This window comes from Thamnophis elegans, chromosome 7 (assembly GCF_009769535.1).
Source record: "Thamnophis elegans isolate rThaEle1 chromosome 7, rThaEle1.pri, whole genome shotgun sequence".
Lineage (NCBI taxonomy): Eukaryota > Metazoa > Chordata > Lepidosauria > Squamata > Colubridae > Thamnophis > Thamnophis elegans.
In genome coordinates, this window is record NC_045547.1 from 27,981,531 (window position 1) to 27,999,525 (window position 17,995).

Consider the following 17,995-nt stretch of genomic DNA (forward strand, 5'->3'; position numbering starts at 1 on the left):
ATGAAGCGTTTGTCCCCATTCCTATCCCCTATTTAAACCTGATGATTAAAGTACTATGTGCTAAGAACTAATGATTTGAGATTTTAAAAACCTATTCAGATTTGATATTATTTGACCAGTGCTACCAGCAATATAAGAACCAATTGCGATAGTGATTAAGTGATTAAGGCATCAGCCTAGAAACCAGTAAAACATGGAAGCCAGCTGGTGACTTTAGGCCAGTCATTTTTCTCTCAGCCCTAGGAAACAGGCAATGGCAAGCTAGTTCTAAAAAACTTGCTGTGAATCACTGACTCAAAGTTGTGCAGATACATAAGCAACATATGAACTATAAAGAATCTCAATCTTTAGAACTGGACATTTAGCAGAATCATTTAATTGCATTTACACTATATCACTGCTTTTGGAAAGTTCTTTGAGTTTTCAGCATTGAGTGGAAAGTCTTTAAATTGAGCCCCTTTTCCAACTAAGAAATGTAATTAAAAGGCATAATCAGTCTGACCAAATGAGCTACATCTTTCAAAAGCTTATTCCATTTAATACAATTTGTTAGTTGGCGCTATCAAACACCTGTTGTTGTTTTTTTGCCAGCCTAGACTAACATGGCTCTCCTACAAATGAAGAAAGGCAATTTGTATTTATGTCCCTCTCTCCTGTGTTATCCCACCCACAGATATATCATAAAAGCTAGAAAAAATCAGAACACAGAAGATAAGCACAGGGGAGTCAGAAATAATTGCCTTCTTCCAGTGGCTGAAATAATCTATCAATTAAAGGTTTTGATTCATAAACAAACATTATATGTAGCTTAAGTTTTCAGCATCCAGGATTAAATAGAAGATCTGCTTCACAATTACCATTTGCAATGTGGTAGACTTGATGTTTTTAAACATACAAATGTACTTGATGTACCTTTATTTAATATCTGTACACATTTGTATAATATGTAACTTGTCATATTTGATAGTGAAAAGTTTTAAACTTATGCTTTTGTTTTTTATATATCTGTTAGTTCCTGCATTTAACGTCCTTGCTATTGTACATAAATGTTTTTATACCTGGAAATTTCATTTTGATTCATTTCTATTTCCTCCTATTAATTCATGTACATGTTTTTCAGTATCAGAAAATTTTCTATCCCTCTGCCATCCATATGACACTATCCTTGTATGATAATCACATATATATGTCCTGTAGGACTCTGTATTCTATACCTTTTTTATTTTGCCTCAAGGTTATTAGTTCGAAATTCAGTGTATCTACCAGAAACTATTGTTATAAACTTTTTAGTTGTAAATGAGTTTGTCATAATTTTCATGTGAGGTTTGTGGCATTTATAACAATCTGGGTCATGAAGTGGGTCATGAAGTGGAAAAGCATAGTACATGTAATCCTCAACTTACAACAGTTCATTTAGTGACTGTTCAAAGTTAAACGGCACTGAAAAAATTATTTGATCGTTTCTCACTTACGACCTTTGAAGCATTCCTGTGATCATGTGAACAAAATTCAGATGGTTGGCAGCTGGTTCATACTTATTGCCGTGTCCCAAGATCATGTGGTTATCTTTTGCAACCTTTTGCTAAGCAAAATCAATGGGGAAGCCAGATTCACTTAACAACCTGTTCTGACCCCCCTTCTCCGTCAGGAATGAAAGCCAAAAGCCACATAACTAAAAAGGTTTCTTTTAATCAGTCCAAGCTCTTGTTGGCTGCAAGCCCAAATAAACAAAGATAATAGCTCTGGCAGAAAGTCCTATAACTCACACCCCAATGCAAACCCGGCTTCTCTTATCTCAACCCACTTATCCAAGTTGGCTTCTCTCGGTTTGTGAACGCGAACAAGAACAATCATTAGAACAGGAACGGAAAGTTGACTTCTGCAACCAGGGGGTGGCACCAGCAGTCTCTTTATACTCAGGAGAGGATTCCAATGAGCAACAGCTGCTCACAATCATCTCCTGTAAGTACTCAGTTGTTCCTTTCCTCAAGTAACCCTTCGACAGGGTGCATCCTGCAACAACTCCCAAGTGTTTCCCCGAACACTCCCTCTGATCCAATGCTGTGCCGCCACCTGGTGGCCAATGGCTCCTGCTGGGCCACAACACAACCATATTACTAACTTAACAACTTGAGTAATTTGCTTAACAACTATGGCCAGAAACATATGAGAACTTGAGCCTGTAACAGATCAACATGTAGATATATTCTTACATTGTTTTTGACACAAGCTTGATTGTTTTAAAATGAATACATTTGTCCCCATATGCATCAGCATATCAAGCAAATTGTTGTTATTAAAATTAGCAAGAAAGATACTTTGTTTTTGAGGCATTATTTTTATTCCACATTAAATGACATCTAGATAATACTGAAATATTAGCACTATGCTCTAGATGCAAAATACCTTGAAATCATCAATAATCCAATATTGCAAATTTAAAATTATTTTTCAGTTGAGTGCATTTTGCATATGTATACTGTACATATAACTTTTCTGATATAAATACAAACATGTTACTCCAGTATTCCAGTAGATTTAGAATATGAGTAATAGCTTTGCATATAGTTGGAGGTTGCAAATGTACTTTTAAAATTTATAATCTTAAATTCACTTGAATCAGGATGAGAATCCAAAAATTTTCTCAATGCTTTACTGAGTCAACTCAACAGTTGTTTCTTTCCTGCACTGAGTTGATACAAGTATTTAATTGTATGTAGAAAGCTACAAATAACTCCCTGAACATATGGGTTTGGATGGGGAAAACAGTCCGACCACTTTGACATCTATAATGATCTAAACGTTGCTATTGAAAAAGTACCGAAAGACATCGAGGAACGGAAGATACCTCAGCTCGGCCCTAGTGGCAGCAAAGCGCCTTTTTACTGATAGGTTTCATACGGCTTTGATTGCGGCAGAGCGAAATGGAGTCCGTTCAAGCTGCTTTCTCCCGAGCAGGCCCTCCGCGGAAGCCACCAATACTGCGATGACTGCGAGCGGCTTGGGTCCCATTTGCGACCTATAATTATGGCATCACCCAATCGTCGCCGCTCGCTGTCACAAGGTAACAAACCTTTCCCTACAGCAAGGAAAAGACTACCCATGGGGAAAAGACTACAACTCCCAAGCGTGCTTGCACGGAAATGCCTCCCCCGGAATTAGAAAACCTTATTGCCGGCGAAGATGTTTAAGAGCGGGCTGTGCCCACATCCCGCCAACCCGCTTCCTCCATCAGATTTCCGCCTTAAACTCCGCTCGCAAAGGAGGCGCTTACGTTACGGGGTGTGTCGCAAGAGCGAAAAACCAAGCACGCCCCTTGCAGCTCAGAGCGGCCACGTGACCCACCCGTGGCCCTGTCAGCTGATCTCTGCTAAGCCGTGGCGGTCGTCTACTCTAGGCAGTGATGGAGTTTCTTCTCGGCAACCCTTTTAGCTCTCAGGTCGGACAGCGCATTGGTAAGTGGCCTCCTTATTCCTCTAACAACCCCCCCCCCCGCGTGTTTCCCGACTTCGATCGCTCGGGTGACTGTAGCTTTAAACTCTGGATTTTACCTCAAGTTCAGTGTCTAACCGCGGGAGGGGCGGTTATAAACCACGGAGGCGGGCTTTAGTATTATTTTTTTCTGGCCGATGGGGATAGGATATGCTTCTGACGGACAGTTCGTGATGATCAATGAGGTACGATCGAGGAGGCGGGTTCTTGGGGGTAGGCCTTGTAAGCCAATCCTGTCGCGGTAAGAGTATGGAGGGGGGTCTCGAAGAAGGGATAAAGTTTGCTTATTTAAAGGGGACGCGCCTCTGCTGCGAACGTCACGCCCCCTGGAAGGCTGGTCGCTCTCTTAGAGTGGGCTGCCTGCGAACGGTTGAGATAATTTTGAAAAGATCTTGGAAGCCTGTCCTTCAGTTGCTTTCGAGTTTGAGGAAATAGCTCATTGTCGCAAAGCACGATTTGGCAAACACTGAATAGGCGGAGGTCTAAATGCTTTCTTCCCAGTGACCAGAGACCGTCCATATGAAGTAGACTACAACTTCCATCTCTCCTGGGTGCATGGAATTTTTTTAGTCTGTCCCATGGGGATGGCATTGAGTGGGGGACACTAACTGGCTGTTCGGAGTACTAAACAAATTAAAGTCCTGTCCTAAGGAGAGGGAAAATCTATCTCTTAGCACAGGGGGGTCTCCAACCTTGGCCACTTTAAGACTTGTGGACTTCAACTCCCAGAATTCCTCAGCCAGCAAGCTGGGAGTTGAAGTCCACAAGTCTTAAAGTTGCCAAGGTTGCCCTGTACTTAGCAGACATAGCATTTAAGTCACTAATAAGGAACCTGTGGCCTTGCTGCTGTTGCTGAATCACATCTTGAATCCTTGCTCATCTTTCATCATATAAGCTTGGGGCTCCTGGGAACTGTAGTTCTCAAATGTTTGCATATTTACATATTTTCTGTTACTGACTTAAGAGTTCACAAAGTTAACATTTATGAAACTATTGTGCATCCTTTGTCCTTAGCTAGGCCTGGGTAGCTGGGTTTAATCTTTGTTAATGTTTAACTCCGAACACTTAATGGTGTTTTTTCCTTATTTTTTCCCCCTTATTTTTATGAACATCTTCTAAATTAAGTTTAAGGATTTTAGGACAGGTTTCAGCAGTGAATGCTATACAATGGTCAAGAATGTCTATTGAGTGAGAAAATAGTGACATTGTTTCCTAAACCCCTCCTTCATCTGGAGGGAAAATGCTGTAGGTACTCTTTAAAAATTAAGGCATGACAAGATTCACTTCTTGATCTCGGGGTTCTTATGTCAGATTGTTTGAAAAGAGGAGACATTGCCAGGGTTGGTGGATGTGTATTATATGTATTATGTAACCATGCAAGCATATAGTTTTGTAAGTAAAAAGCATATCACAGAAGAGAAATCTCACTATTCTACAGGTATATATATATATTTCCCTCTGGCATCAGGATCTGTTTCATTCACAAAAAACCCATGTGACTTAACTAATATTTCTGATTGAAATCTAAACTCTCCAAATAAGCTCTTTGCCTAAATTCACATGCACGTATATGCTGTTAATAATGCTGGGTAAAATCTAGACTTAGAGTGGATTAGTGACATTAAAATCGACTGAAACCAAATAAGATATAAATCTGTTCCACTGTTTTCCATGCTTTGCTTCATTTTATTCAACTCGGTTTTCACCCAATATAATTGTATGTTGGAAATATAATTTAAACTCCATATTTTGAAGTGTGCTTAGACTGTAATAAATGTTAATAGCATTAACTGATAAATCCCCTTCTGTCTTTAGTGGATAAAAAATAGATAATAGTTTTTGATGATATCGGAGTCCTTGGAATCTGAAACCTTCAAAACCGATAATTCTTAACACGTTAATGATGTGCCGAATCTCCACACCCTGGCAGCAGGGTAACATATATCTTACTGAGTTTGCCTGTAAGAACTCAGACAATACTCACACATATTGCTAGTTTGAATATTGAATTTGCTGGCACAATTAGTTTTGCTGTCTTCCAGCTAGAATTGCTGTTGTCAGGTGAGATTTAAACTGCTTTGTTCATTCCATATAAAAATTGTGTGGCCTGGGTTAGACTTCTGAGTTGATGCTTCTAATTACAGCTTCTGAAGCTGAATTTAGCATCTACATAATTCACATCACTATTGAGGGCCTTGTGTCTTAGAAAAGCTTCATAAAAGGAGTAAAATTCAGTTGTCCTTGTTTTTTCCCCACTTCAAATGCAAAAACCTATGAAATATTATAACTCAAAATCGATTTCATTGATATATGAGAGGGGAAAAGTGTTTATTTGGTAGGATGAGGCTCTTTTATGAGGTCTCAATCAAAAGAAGTATTCAACAGAATGTTCAACACAGTCATACATGAGAACCATAGAATGAGATAGAATCAGACCAGTGGTTTTCATTTGCAGCATAATGCACAGTCATAAGGAAACGGAAGAAGTTGCTAAGATATCAGTTTGCCATGGGCAATCTGCCTTGCTATCTCATGTTCTGTATTTCTCAGTTTTGGAGAGCAAACAAGCTTGGTTCCTGAGTTACGGGAGCTCCATGGACCCACATAGGGGTAGAAGTTTTCAAGAAAATATTGTAGAACCATTTATCCAAGATGGTATGAGGAGTCCTGCTTTGGGCATGGAATTGGACTCCATTGTATTCCTCCAACCCTATTATTCTATAAATTGCTGTTTTCAAAATATATCCAAATACAAACTCAGCAACTATTGGCCCTCATGTCTTTAGGGATAATTGAGAAAACCCCATTTTGGTGGCAATGACTTGTATGGAAGAGGTTGTTTCTAGAAGTGGCAGTTCTCTCTTCAGAAAGGACACTAATGTGTTAACAGTGGAAATGACAATTTTTAAAGATGAGATATATCCTGGAAATGAAGTATGTTATCTGTTTTTTTTATATATTTTTCATCAAAACTGTATATTAAAAAGAACTTTCAGCAGATGGCAATTCCTAGTTGACTATAGTTGTGGTCAGATCCAATTAGTAATTTGATAGGAGATCAGCAGGAAATTCCAGAACTATAAGCCAGACAGAAAAATCAAGGGGGGTTATAAGTGTGTCTCATAGTCACTCTAAGTTGAGCCTGACTTGTAGGAAACTTTAATTTTTATTTATAAACTAAAAATATATTAGGCTTTACTCAATTATTTTATAGCCACTATCATTTAAATTCACCTAGTAGATTTTGTGTTAGTTTATTCCCAGAGATTATGTAGGTGGATATCGTATTTCCATTTTTGTTTGATTAATTATTTCTGTCCCATTTTGCATTTCCTGTAAATAAATATCTTCTGGAATATCTTTTAAGATGTTCAGCCTAGATTTTTGTATCTAATAGCTCAATTTTTCCTATCATATTAATTTATTTCCAGTTTTTTGTATTATTGATAAGCATAAGACTGAAAAATGGTTCACAATTTAATATACAGTGATTACCAATTTTCAGTATTATACTTACAGAAGTCTTATAAAAATTGGCCAATAAATTATTGTTCCAATAAAGCATGTAAGAACACAGAATAAGATATATTGGCTTGGCAAGGACATACATACATACATACATACATACATACATACATACATACATACATTGTTTGAAAAATTTACAGCTCACCTATAAATAAATAAAATAGTTGCATAATGACATCATGGCTCAAATATTTTAAACAAGGATCTTGAACATCATTGTTAAAGCCATATAATCTAATCGGTAACAATAGAGAGTTATGTAATCTCTGAAAATTGTTTAATAATAGCTTTATTGTCTCTTCTTGCACTAACTGCAATTTACTTGTTTTGTTTCAAGGGCAGATTCACAACACTATGCTGTAATCTAGATTGGAGTTTAGCAATGAAGAGACCATTAGAGACAGGCCATTCCAGTCCAGAAACATTACTTAAGCCCTGATGATGTGGAAGTGTTAAGAGAATTTCTCACACAGATGTCTCCCTAATTCACATTAATAGAAAAAATGGAGAAGCACATTCAGATTTGTAATATTCTGTCTCAATACCCATCTTAAGATACCAGTCTTAATTAAAAAAATAGCTTTAGATACACATGTTATCTGTTTCTTAGTCTGGACTACCTTATACTGCTGACAGCGAGCAACAGAAGCACAAGTATGTTGTATTCTTATTTTTTCAAAGAAAGCACATCTAGAACAGTCTTCCTCAGCTTATTTATCCTTCAGGATTTGCAGATGTCAGGGAACGCCTACGTGAAAAGTATACCTAAAATTAGTATTGTTTAAAACATGAAGTTAAAAAAAACAAACCTTTTTGTTTTTTCAAACAACCTGTCCCAGAACCCTGGGGTTTCATGGAAGAATCCCAGTGAGAAAAGATGATCTAGAATCAGAGACCTACTCATTTCCTTAACCATGAATTTTCAGAGTGTTGAAATTCAGTTTCAATTTATAATTTTTATACAGCACTATGTATCCAGGTACTAACCCCACTATTATGTGTATTGTGAAATCAAGTGGTACCTAAATCTGATAAATTAAACCTTCTGAGTGATGATGGAGGGACAGAGCTGCTTGGTAACAGCATATTTGTGACACTCAGTTTCAACACCCTAATAATTTAATAATTTCTACCAGTGGCTTCTTACAAGTATTGTTTTATTACCTTAGCCAATCAGTTAAAAAGTAGACTTCAGGGCCTCTAGACTTCAAAAGGCCTGGGACCAGAATGTTAGTAATTTGCCCAGAAGCAGACAGGAGAAAGATCTTCACTGTATCACTCTTATATAGATATTATATTTTAAACATTGGTTTCACAACTTTCAGTTAAGAGTATTCATTGTTTTAAAAACTGAACCATACCTTGGAAATCCCAAGAAGCTCTGGCACCTTCTAATTGTTTCAGTTTGTTAAATAACTGGTGCTAGATTGTTATTATCACCTTATTACAGAAATTCACCCAGGAAAAATAGGTGGCATTTTTAATCTGCTCTTCTGAGTGAAATTTCTTTGTCTTTCATTTGTCCTGTTTGTTGCTTTCTTGTATTACTGTGGATAACTTTAACCCTCTTCCATTAGCTAATTACTTATAATTACCAGCTAGTACTGGTTTAAGTCTAGACATCCACTTTTTGATGGTGATGGTGGTAGTGTTTTTGTTTTTTTAATACCGACAGTACTCTCCCCTGAACTTAAATTTATCTGTTTGCCAAAAGCAATTGAGACGGCACTGATTGCAGGGTTAAACAGCACTAATAGCTTTGTTGGTCATCATCCTGGCATTAGCAACATTGTGGAGAGAACAAGAACTGCCTACAGTACAAGACACTATTTTGTACATTATTTCTCTGAAGAATCATTCATAGATTAGAATTGTGCAGTATTTTATTAAAATAGGCAAAGATGATTTAGATTCAGTAGGCACCATGTCTTTTTCTACAGTGTGAATCTAGTCATTCAGGCTCAGGAAATATTGAGTTCAGGACGTACTACAGAAGTAGTGGCAGAGTGCAGCTACATGTTGTCAACTCCTTACGGCAGGGGTGTCAAACTCTATTTCATTGAGGGCCATATCAGGGTTGTGTTTGAGCTTGGGGTTCTGGGGTGGACGGGCCAGGATGGGCGTGGCCAGCTTGATGTGACTTGTGCCGCGGGTGCCTGTGCTGGCCCGGGCACTCTGCCAGCAAAAACAGGCTCCCAAGCTCCATTTTCGGCTGGGACAGATTCCTGAAAACCTCTGCCAGCAAAAACGGAGCTCAAGAGGGCCACATGCTCCGTTTTCACTGGCACTGGAGGCCAATCCGAAACTGTTTCCAGAGCTGTCCCGCAGGTCAGATCTAAGCACCCTGAGGGCCGGATCTGGCCTGAGGGCCTTGAGTTTGACACCCTTACCTTACTGCCTCTACAACACCTCTGAAATCAATTTTTTTCCTGAGCCTGCACATCTCTGGAGGTGGCAGCTATTGAATAGACTATTATAACCAAAAGCTGGATAAGCGAACAAGGAGAAACCTATCAAAGGGCTTTCAGCATCAGGCCACATGACTAATGACTGGGGTGGAGGATCACAGTTGCCTTATTAGTGTGTGGTCAAGGTTTAATTATTGTTTAAGTGTTTATGTTCTGTTGTTTATATAATTGTTCTAATACATAAACCTTTTCTGTTCATTTTCTTATTTTGTTTTGATTTTTGTAGTATCACTTTATTATAGTATTTGGGATTTTTCTTTTGTTATAATTAAAAAGCATTTTTAAAGAGATACCACTTGACTAAAGACTAGTAGCAAAATACATAGTGTCTGTATGATGGGAGTAAACAAAGTGATTACTAGGCACCGTAACTGACTGGCTTTGTCCCTGGTGTACGTCCTAAGGAAAATGGGCCCTATATTTAGAGATTTTTTTCCAAGAGATATTCCATCTTTAATTTTGGACAAGATCATGATTATTCTGAACAGCTCCTTTATGACTCAAAGCTCCAATTTGAGGAGCAAGTGAAGCTGTGTCTATGACATCTAGGAAAACTCGCCACAGCCAACTCCTGCAGGACAAGAGTTACACTAATATCAAAGAAATGGTAGAATAGAATCATTAAAGAAAAAAATGCAAAAGGGGGAACAAAATGTAATGTGAATGACAAAAATTAAAATAATTTTTAATTATTTTAAATAATTAAATTGAATTTTTGAATTGGCTGGGGTGTGTTGGCCCATTCTGGTCTAGGTGGGCAGCTCCAATTAATGCACCAACTGCAAACTCTCCTGGAACAGAAGGTCTTATAGCCATTCAAACTTTGGTTCATTTGCTCTGTTGCATGTGCATGGTGCTGTTGTTGAAGACCATTAGAATGTTGGAATTGGTCCAGAATGGAGCAGTTTAAATAGTTATGGGTGTATCTGTACATTGAAAATTGCACTGGTGACCAGTTGACTTTTGAGTGCAATTTGAGATGATGGTTGTCACCCTTAAAGCTCTGTATGATTCTGTATAACAGATAAATGTCATGAGGACTGTCTCCCACTTGTATTTGTCCATACAATGCCATCAGAAAAAGTAGGGTCCATGTGGTTTCTCTCTCTCAGGGAATACCATCAGAAAGGACTGAGAAAGTGTACTTTCTCAACTGCTCCTCCCCTTCTCTGAAACATTTTTCTTAAACTCTGACTGCTAAGATTCAGGAAACCTATCAAAATCTGGCTCTATCAGCAGACCTCAGGAGTAGATTTGTTTTGAGAATGCATTCATTTAATTGAATTGTATTTATTCCCTGGTGCACTGTTAATATTCTTACCAGTTGTAATGAACTTGTTATACTATTTTTTTTTCCAAACAAGTTTATGTGTATTTGATATATAAACCTCAGAGTCAGCAATGGCTACTATAAGCCTAGAAAATTGAGTACTAGAGATTGCTATTTTTTCCATTTCCGCAGAGAAAGCTACTGATGGCTCCTTACAGAATGAAGATTGGGCTCGTAACATGGAAATATGTGACATCATTAATGAGACAGAAGAAGGGTAAGGAAACAAGTGCTGAAGTCAATAGTCATTTTCTGGATAGGTTCACTGATGATTTTGCATTAGGCTGCACATTTTCTGAGATCCTTAAAGACACACCCAGCTCAGGAAAAGTGATATGTGTAACAGGGAGCATTGATATAAAACATAATAGCTCAACGCTGAGTCTTGTGATGCTCAAACACTGTTTTTGTTATCAGTGCCCAAAATTCCATTACTAAGTTGTAATTCTTTGCACAAGGGTAAAATCAATCTTCCTGAAATCTGAAAAAATAAAAATATTCTTAACTATCTCGTTAATGTATTTTTCTTTAGATCTGTTAATGTTAATTGTTAATTTTTTTTTAATAATTCAAATTATCTGCTTTTGCTTTTTAGTGCCTCATTTTCAGATATCTTCGTTAAGTTTAGTCTTAAATATGTGTCTTGTGGAGGGAGGAGAGTCGTTTAATGTATTGTGAAGAAGAGGCTGCTCTTTTTGTGCTTTGGTTGGAAGATTCCAGGGTCTAATTGAAGATGAACAAACCTGATTCTTATTGTCTGGCAAATTGCAAGCATATATTTTGTTCGTTTTTCAATGTTAGTACTTTTATTTTATTTTTAAGTAATGTTAGTATTTTATTATCTGACCTTTGCTATTGTTAGGCCCAAAGATGCTTTTCGAGCCATAAAGAAAAGGATTGTGGGAAATAAGAATTTCCATGAAGTGATGCTGGCTTTGACAGTGAGTATGGTGCAGTTTTCTTAGTTTCAATGAATATAAAAAACCTACACACCCTGTTAAAATGCCAAGTTTTTGAAATGTAAAAGAAATCAGATCAAGATAAATCATTTCAGAATTTTTCCCAACTTTAATATAACATATAAGCTATACAATTCAATTGAAAAACAAACTGACTTTTTAAAGTGAGAAAATAGCAATAAGAAACCAGAATAATTAAAAGGGGGGGAAATTCTGAAGTGATTTTCCAATATTTGAGGGGTTCCTACAAACACGAAGAGGTTAAACTATTTTCCAAAACACCAAATGACAAGACAATGGATGGAAACTAACCAAGGAGAGGAGCAACCTAGAACTAAGGAGAAAATTCCTAACAGTGAGAATAATCAGTCAATGGAACAGCTTACCTTCAGAAGTTTTGGATACTCCATCACTATCTGAAATGGTATAGGTCTCTTGCTTGAGCAAGGATTAACTAAAAGACCTTCCAGCTGTATTCTATGTTCTATCTTGGTCTGATTTTTTTACACTTCAAAAACTTGGTATTTTGGGAAGGAGGCGCTGACATTGCAACGACACGACATGCAATCTTGGAGCGCCAAGATCGCAGTTGATACTTTTGCCGCTGGACGGTCCTTTTGGACCTAAACCGTCCCGAAGAGACGGTGACAGGAAAGAGTACGTTCTGCTGATCTCAGGGACACTGCAAAGTCCCTGATTGATCCAGGAGAATCTCTTTTTGCTGGAAACAGAAGCGCAGCCATTGAAGCTGCTGAAGTTGGGACAGCTCCAGAATGGGAGGAAAACGGAAAGAGAAAGTGTGTCCATCTGGTGAGGAAATATTATTATAAAAGAGACTACCCCCAAAAAAATTAAAGCTAAATTAATTTGAAAACAGAAGAGAACAAGTGGCAAAATTAAGCTACATTAGACAGTGTGTTATACTTTTTTTAAAATTTTCTTTTACGAATGGAACTTTTGCAAATGTTTCCTATTCTCTAAATTGAACGGATTAGTTTTTCTTCTACTTTTTATATTCTTTTTTTATACCTATGGATTAAAATCTTTTTCCTTATTTTTATAATGCTGGATTGTATGGGGTTTTTTTTTTTTTTGGCTCCATTTAAGAATTTTGTTTTCTTTAAGCCTGGAATATAAAGAAGATATAAAAACAATACAAAGAGGGCTTTAATAACAGAGGGAAAGGAAGTAACACTGCCACTTGGAGGCTGGAGGTTTGGAAGACTTGGAAATATTGTCTTTTCTTCTTTCTCTTTGATCATTTGACTTTGCATTTCAAGGTTCCTCAGCTTGTTTACAGAGAGTGATAGTGAGAAGAGCATGGGTTGTTTATACAGGTGCTCTTCGGGAGCTTTATTGGCAGCTGGAGTGGAGTGAAAACAAAGCCTTGTCTTGAAAGATTATAAATGAACTTGCTTTAAATTTAATAAAAAAAAGTTTTGAATGCCAGAGTGGCAGTGTTTACAAGTTGGAAGAATGACGCAACGTGAAAAAGAAACCTTAACATTGCAAAAGATTATGTTTGAAATTCAAAAATTATTAGAAGTAACAGAGAAAATTGAGAAGAGATTGGAGAACATAGATCGTAGAACAGTAAAATTTGATGGAAAAATTGAGGATGCTCATCAAATGAAGAAAATGGAAGTCAAGAGTTCTAAAAACTGAAGGAAAAAATAAACAAAGAGACAAGAAAATTGTTGATACTGACAGTGAACTGAGCGTGGTTGGAAATGGAAAGAATGGAATATGGAAAGGGGGAGATAGATGGACTGAAACTGTACCCCAGATTTCAAAGTATAGAAGAAGAAAAGAGAAAAGAATTGATGGAACCAAGGAGAGAAATTTTGTCAGAAGCACTAGTGATAACCAAAGATAAGCTGATCGAAGAAGCAGATGGAGGGTTTCGAGCTTATACAAGATATGCAATAAGCAATAAGTTGCGAAGAGAAGTCCATACAAAACTTACTAAGGAAATAACCAGAATATTAATGCCACAAATGGCAAGAGACATAAGACTGCACTATTACTGGAAAGACACACGTTGATGTAATGAAAGCTTATAATAAAAAATTAAGTCAAATTTAGTTAAATTTAGAGCATTATGTATGTTAAATGATTGATAATGATAATAATGCATATATATGTATTGGTTTGATAAGAGGAAATTTGATATAAATTGCAAATGGTGACTACAAAAGGAGGTTTAGAAACTCTGTTATTAAATATAACCAATTTTTATTTAGAACATGTTATAAAGATGTAATGTTACTGGAGGATATTGGGAAGAGCTAATGGAATGCCATTATGTGGTTTTGCTTTATTTCTGAAATATTTTATATAAAAGGACGTAAAAACAATTGTAGTCAAATGAAGGTTGAGGTATGATGATAGTAATATATATAAATATAGTTGATTTAAAATATATGATTTGATATGAATTGTAGGTGATGACTGTGGAAGGGATGCATGGAAAAATAAAAAAAAATATTTATTAAAAAAACTTGGTATTTTTACTTCCACTATACATAAAGTTATGCCTTCACTTTCTCTCTCACCTTTGCTTTTTACCATCTGTCAGTGGAGATAGCTTTCCAATTAAGTTTTATTGACAAACTGAGTGGCAGGAAGTTCTGTTCCATTAGGAGGGTGTTAGCAAGGGAGAAAGCTGTTGTGGTAAGTGCCTTACCTCAAGGATATACCTGGAAAAGAGGAGTGATCTCTAACCTAGAATACTAAATTTTCATAAGCATGGGTTTTTAAAAAAAAAATATTGTGAAGATTGTCTGAATTAATTGAAAGGCAATGCAAATACATTTGGCAATAAAAGAATAATTTTATTGGCCAAATGTGAAACGACCATACCTTTCTACTTGCCTGTGAACACCAAGGGCAGTTTTTGCAACCAACGAACTGAATCATTTGGGATTGGTGTTGCATAAGTATTTCTAAAACACCAACTGTAATGTGATCAGGAAATGAAAAAGCAAGTAATTTCTAATGCATCTTATTTGACTTTGCAGGTCCTTGAGACATGTGTCAAAAACTGTGGCCATCGCTTTCACATACTGGTTGCTAGCCAGGATTTTGTAGAAGGTGTATTAGTACGAACCATCCTTCCCAAAAACAATCCTCCAGCCATTGTACATGATAAGGTGCTGACCCTCATCCAAGTAAGTGCATCACTGTCAATCTCTCTGTCTTTCAGAAGGCCCTCCATGTACGTGAACCGTTACTTTGCCTAAACCACGAGCGCAGATTATTTTCATGCCAGTATGTAATCTATGCTTATTAAATAGAAGTAAACTTTCTATCCATGCTTGGTTTCCTAAAGATAAGTGAAATCTGAAACATGTATGTACCTTGTAAATGTATTCAACTTGCATAGTATCAGACCTTATCTTGTATAAAATAATTATTATAAATAATATCAGAACTTATTTTGTATAAATAATTATGTTACTGTTCATGATAAGAGGCAAAACACAGGCAGCAGTCTGAAGCTACCTTTTTAACTCATGAAACCTGCTGTTTCTTTTAGAGCTCAGCTAGAATAGCTTACAAGCCTATAGTCACAGGCTAGAAACATAACAGTGTGGTAAGATGGGTGGCGAACAAGTTTAATAAATTAAACATTTTTAAAAAGTTAGAATCAGGCTTTCTAACAGCCATAGATGCTGCTAGCGTTATCGTATATCTAGTATTTATTAGATCATTCCAGTATTTAGACTCATGAATCCAAAAACCTTTTAATAGCTGAAATGTCCAGGGTACAACAGAATATTCAAATCTGGTAACTGTTCTCTGCTTTTGATGCATAGTCTGTTTTTCTTCCATGTTTAACAGAATCATAAAGTTCATGCTTTTTAAAAAATAAATCACACAGGAATTTAAAAATGAAAAATTGTAATGATTTTTCTGTCTTTATAGTCCTGGGCTGATGCTTTTCGTAGTACACCGGACCTGACTGGGGTTGTGACTGTTTATGAGGACCTGAGGAGAAAAGGCCTGGAGTTTCCCATGACAGATCTAGATATGTTATCACCCATCCATACACCCCAGAGGGTAAATGTTTAATGCAAAATAATTCTTTATTTGAATTACAAATACTAGAGCAAAATATTACATTAATATTATATGAAATATATCTTGGAGATATTTAGAAACAGTGATGTTGATTTGTTCCCATGTTTTTCCTGATACATGTTATTAAAAAAAATGAAAGAGCTTTATGGCAAGATACATCAAGTGTAGGGAAAGTAAGCAGATCCCTTGGATTCAACGGGGAATTTATTGCTATCATAATCAGTCTAAGAACTATACAGAATTTAAGAAACAGGCTTCGTAACCTCTATCAGACATAGCTGAGATTTCTGAACACAAACTGCCTATGCAGTTTTGCACATTTCTCCTAAATCACACAATCTAATTGAAAATCTGCTTTGCTTTGAAAAGCAACATATTTCATCCTATCTTCTGCTCTCTGCTCATGCAGAGAAATGGAAAGAGCCAAGCTGCAATGACTGCTTTGGAAGCCACAGAGAAATATTAAGGGGAATGGGAAACACTTTGAGCTGCAGGACTGGCTCATTATTTAGATAAAAAGAAAACACCATAATTGTGGGTAAGAAAAACACCATATAATAGACTGGCCAGATTTTTAATACCGTAGAAATAACTGAACTTATCTTCTTTATGGATTTCTCTTTAGACTGTATACACGCCACCAGAGTGCCAGTCAGGAGTTATTTCATCAGCAGATTCTCCTCAAGCGATAGATTCAATCCTGCACCCTGTATCTTTACCACAAGTTCCAGAAATTGCAGCTGAGGCCTCTATCACACCTACGACAGACCAGGTAAGAGCAACATGAACTACTCCCTTCCCTCTATATAAGAGATTTTCTGGTTGAAGGCCACCCCTTTCTATTCCATTATGACAAGTTTCTGAAAAAAGGAATCCACACACTTATGGACCAGTGTCAAAGGGCATGTTTGCCTGAAAGAGCAAGCAGTGCATGTAACAATATTATGGAGGTGATTTAGACAGGATATAAGGATTCCTCTCTTTCCTGGGCTGATGGTAAATTCTCTGCAAGCCTATTACCATTTGTCATACAGAAAGGATAGTTTGTCTTTTTTTGCATTCCAGATGTTCATTATAAAAACATTACGTCTGAGCAAAAGCCAGGGGAGAAGAGGAATAGCCAGACTCCCATGCATTATTCACAAATAAGACCACATCCATTAGTACATATGTCACACCCTTTGTCATCTATTCATAACTTATCTGCAACATTTGAAGTGATGCTTCTTAACTTCCACTTTTAGCTGTTAGTCTTTAGGTTATACCGACTATAAGAACATAACACTGGGGACAAAATTCTAGTTATTTATTCTAGCAGGTAGGACAAACTCTGATGCTGTGGCTATTTGCAACCATCTAACCATAGAGTTGAAGAATTAAAGGCAAAAGAGGAGTAAGTGGTGTTAACTCAAAATCTAAAATAAATTCAAGGAATTTCCTGAAAATAGCCAGGAAGGGAGCAGTTTGTTTATACTTAAATTACCACATCTAACAAAACAGAGAAAATTTTATAGGCAAGAGCAACCAGACTATACTCGTTGGATAAAATGTTGGTTTGACAAATTAAGGCAACATGTTCATCAGTAATGGAATGCTTAGAAAATGCCTCTGTTGTTGTTTTCAGATTGGAAAATTACGCAGTGAACTGGAAGTGGTGAATGGAAATGTAAAAGTAATGTCTGAGATGTTAACAGAATTAGTGCCAGGACAAACTGAACCTTCTGACCTTGAACTACTCCAGGTAGGAAGTGCTGAAATGTGACATCTACTACTGTTGTTGTGTATATAAGGATTTCATTTAGTTCAACCTAGCAATCACTGAGATGAGCCTTAATCCACCCCCAAAAAACTATTTTTGGGATTCATGACCTGGATGAGGAAACATAGATTTTTAATTGATTAGTTATTAGCAGCTGCTTCTTAACCTAGCTTGTTTGATTCTGTTCTCGTAACTTGTACCTTCCTACTGTGGGTAGGAACTGAATCGGACGTGTAAAGCAATGCAGCAGCGTATATTGGAGCTGATTCCCCGCATCCTTAATGAACAGTTAACTGAAGAGTTGCTCATCGTCAATGACAACCTCAACAATATTTTCCTGCGCCACGAACGGTATTTCTGAGATCATCTTTCCTTT

At 36.9% G+C, this 17,995-nt stretch overlaps 1 protein-coding gene across 1 annotated transcript in view; it reads left to right on the top strand.

Annotated features, from left to right (window-relative positions):
* The first annotated feature begins 2,551 nt into the window (after positions 1–2,551).
* TOM1 (target of myb1 membrane trafficking protein) overlaps positions 2,552–17,995 on the top strand; it is a 33,039-nt gene continuing 17,595 nt past the window's right edge. The window contains exons 1-8 of the mRNA XM_032221284.1: positions 2,552–3,455; positions 10,951–11,035; positions 11,681–11,759; positions 14,798–14,947; positions 15,705–15,839; positions 16,486–16,632; positions 17,485–17,601; positions 17,837–17,970. Coding sequence (XP_032077175.1) covers positions 3,404–3,455; positions 10,951–11,035; positions 11,681–11,759; positions 14,798–14,947; positions 15,705–15,839; positions 16,486–16,632; positions 17,485–17,601; positions 17,837–17,970 — 899 coding nt within the window. The 5' untranslated portion in view covers positions 2,552–3,403. The remainder of the gene's footprint in view (positions 3,456–10,950; positions 11,036–11,680; positions 11,760–14,797; positions 14,948–15,704; positions 15,840–16,485; positions 16,633–17,484; positions 17,602–17,836; positions 17,971–17,995) is intronic.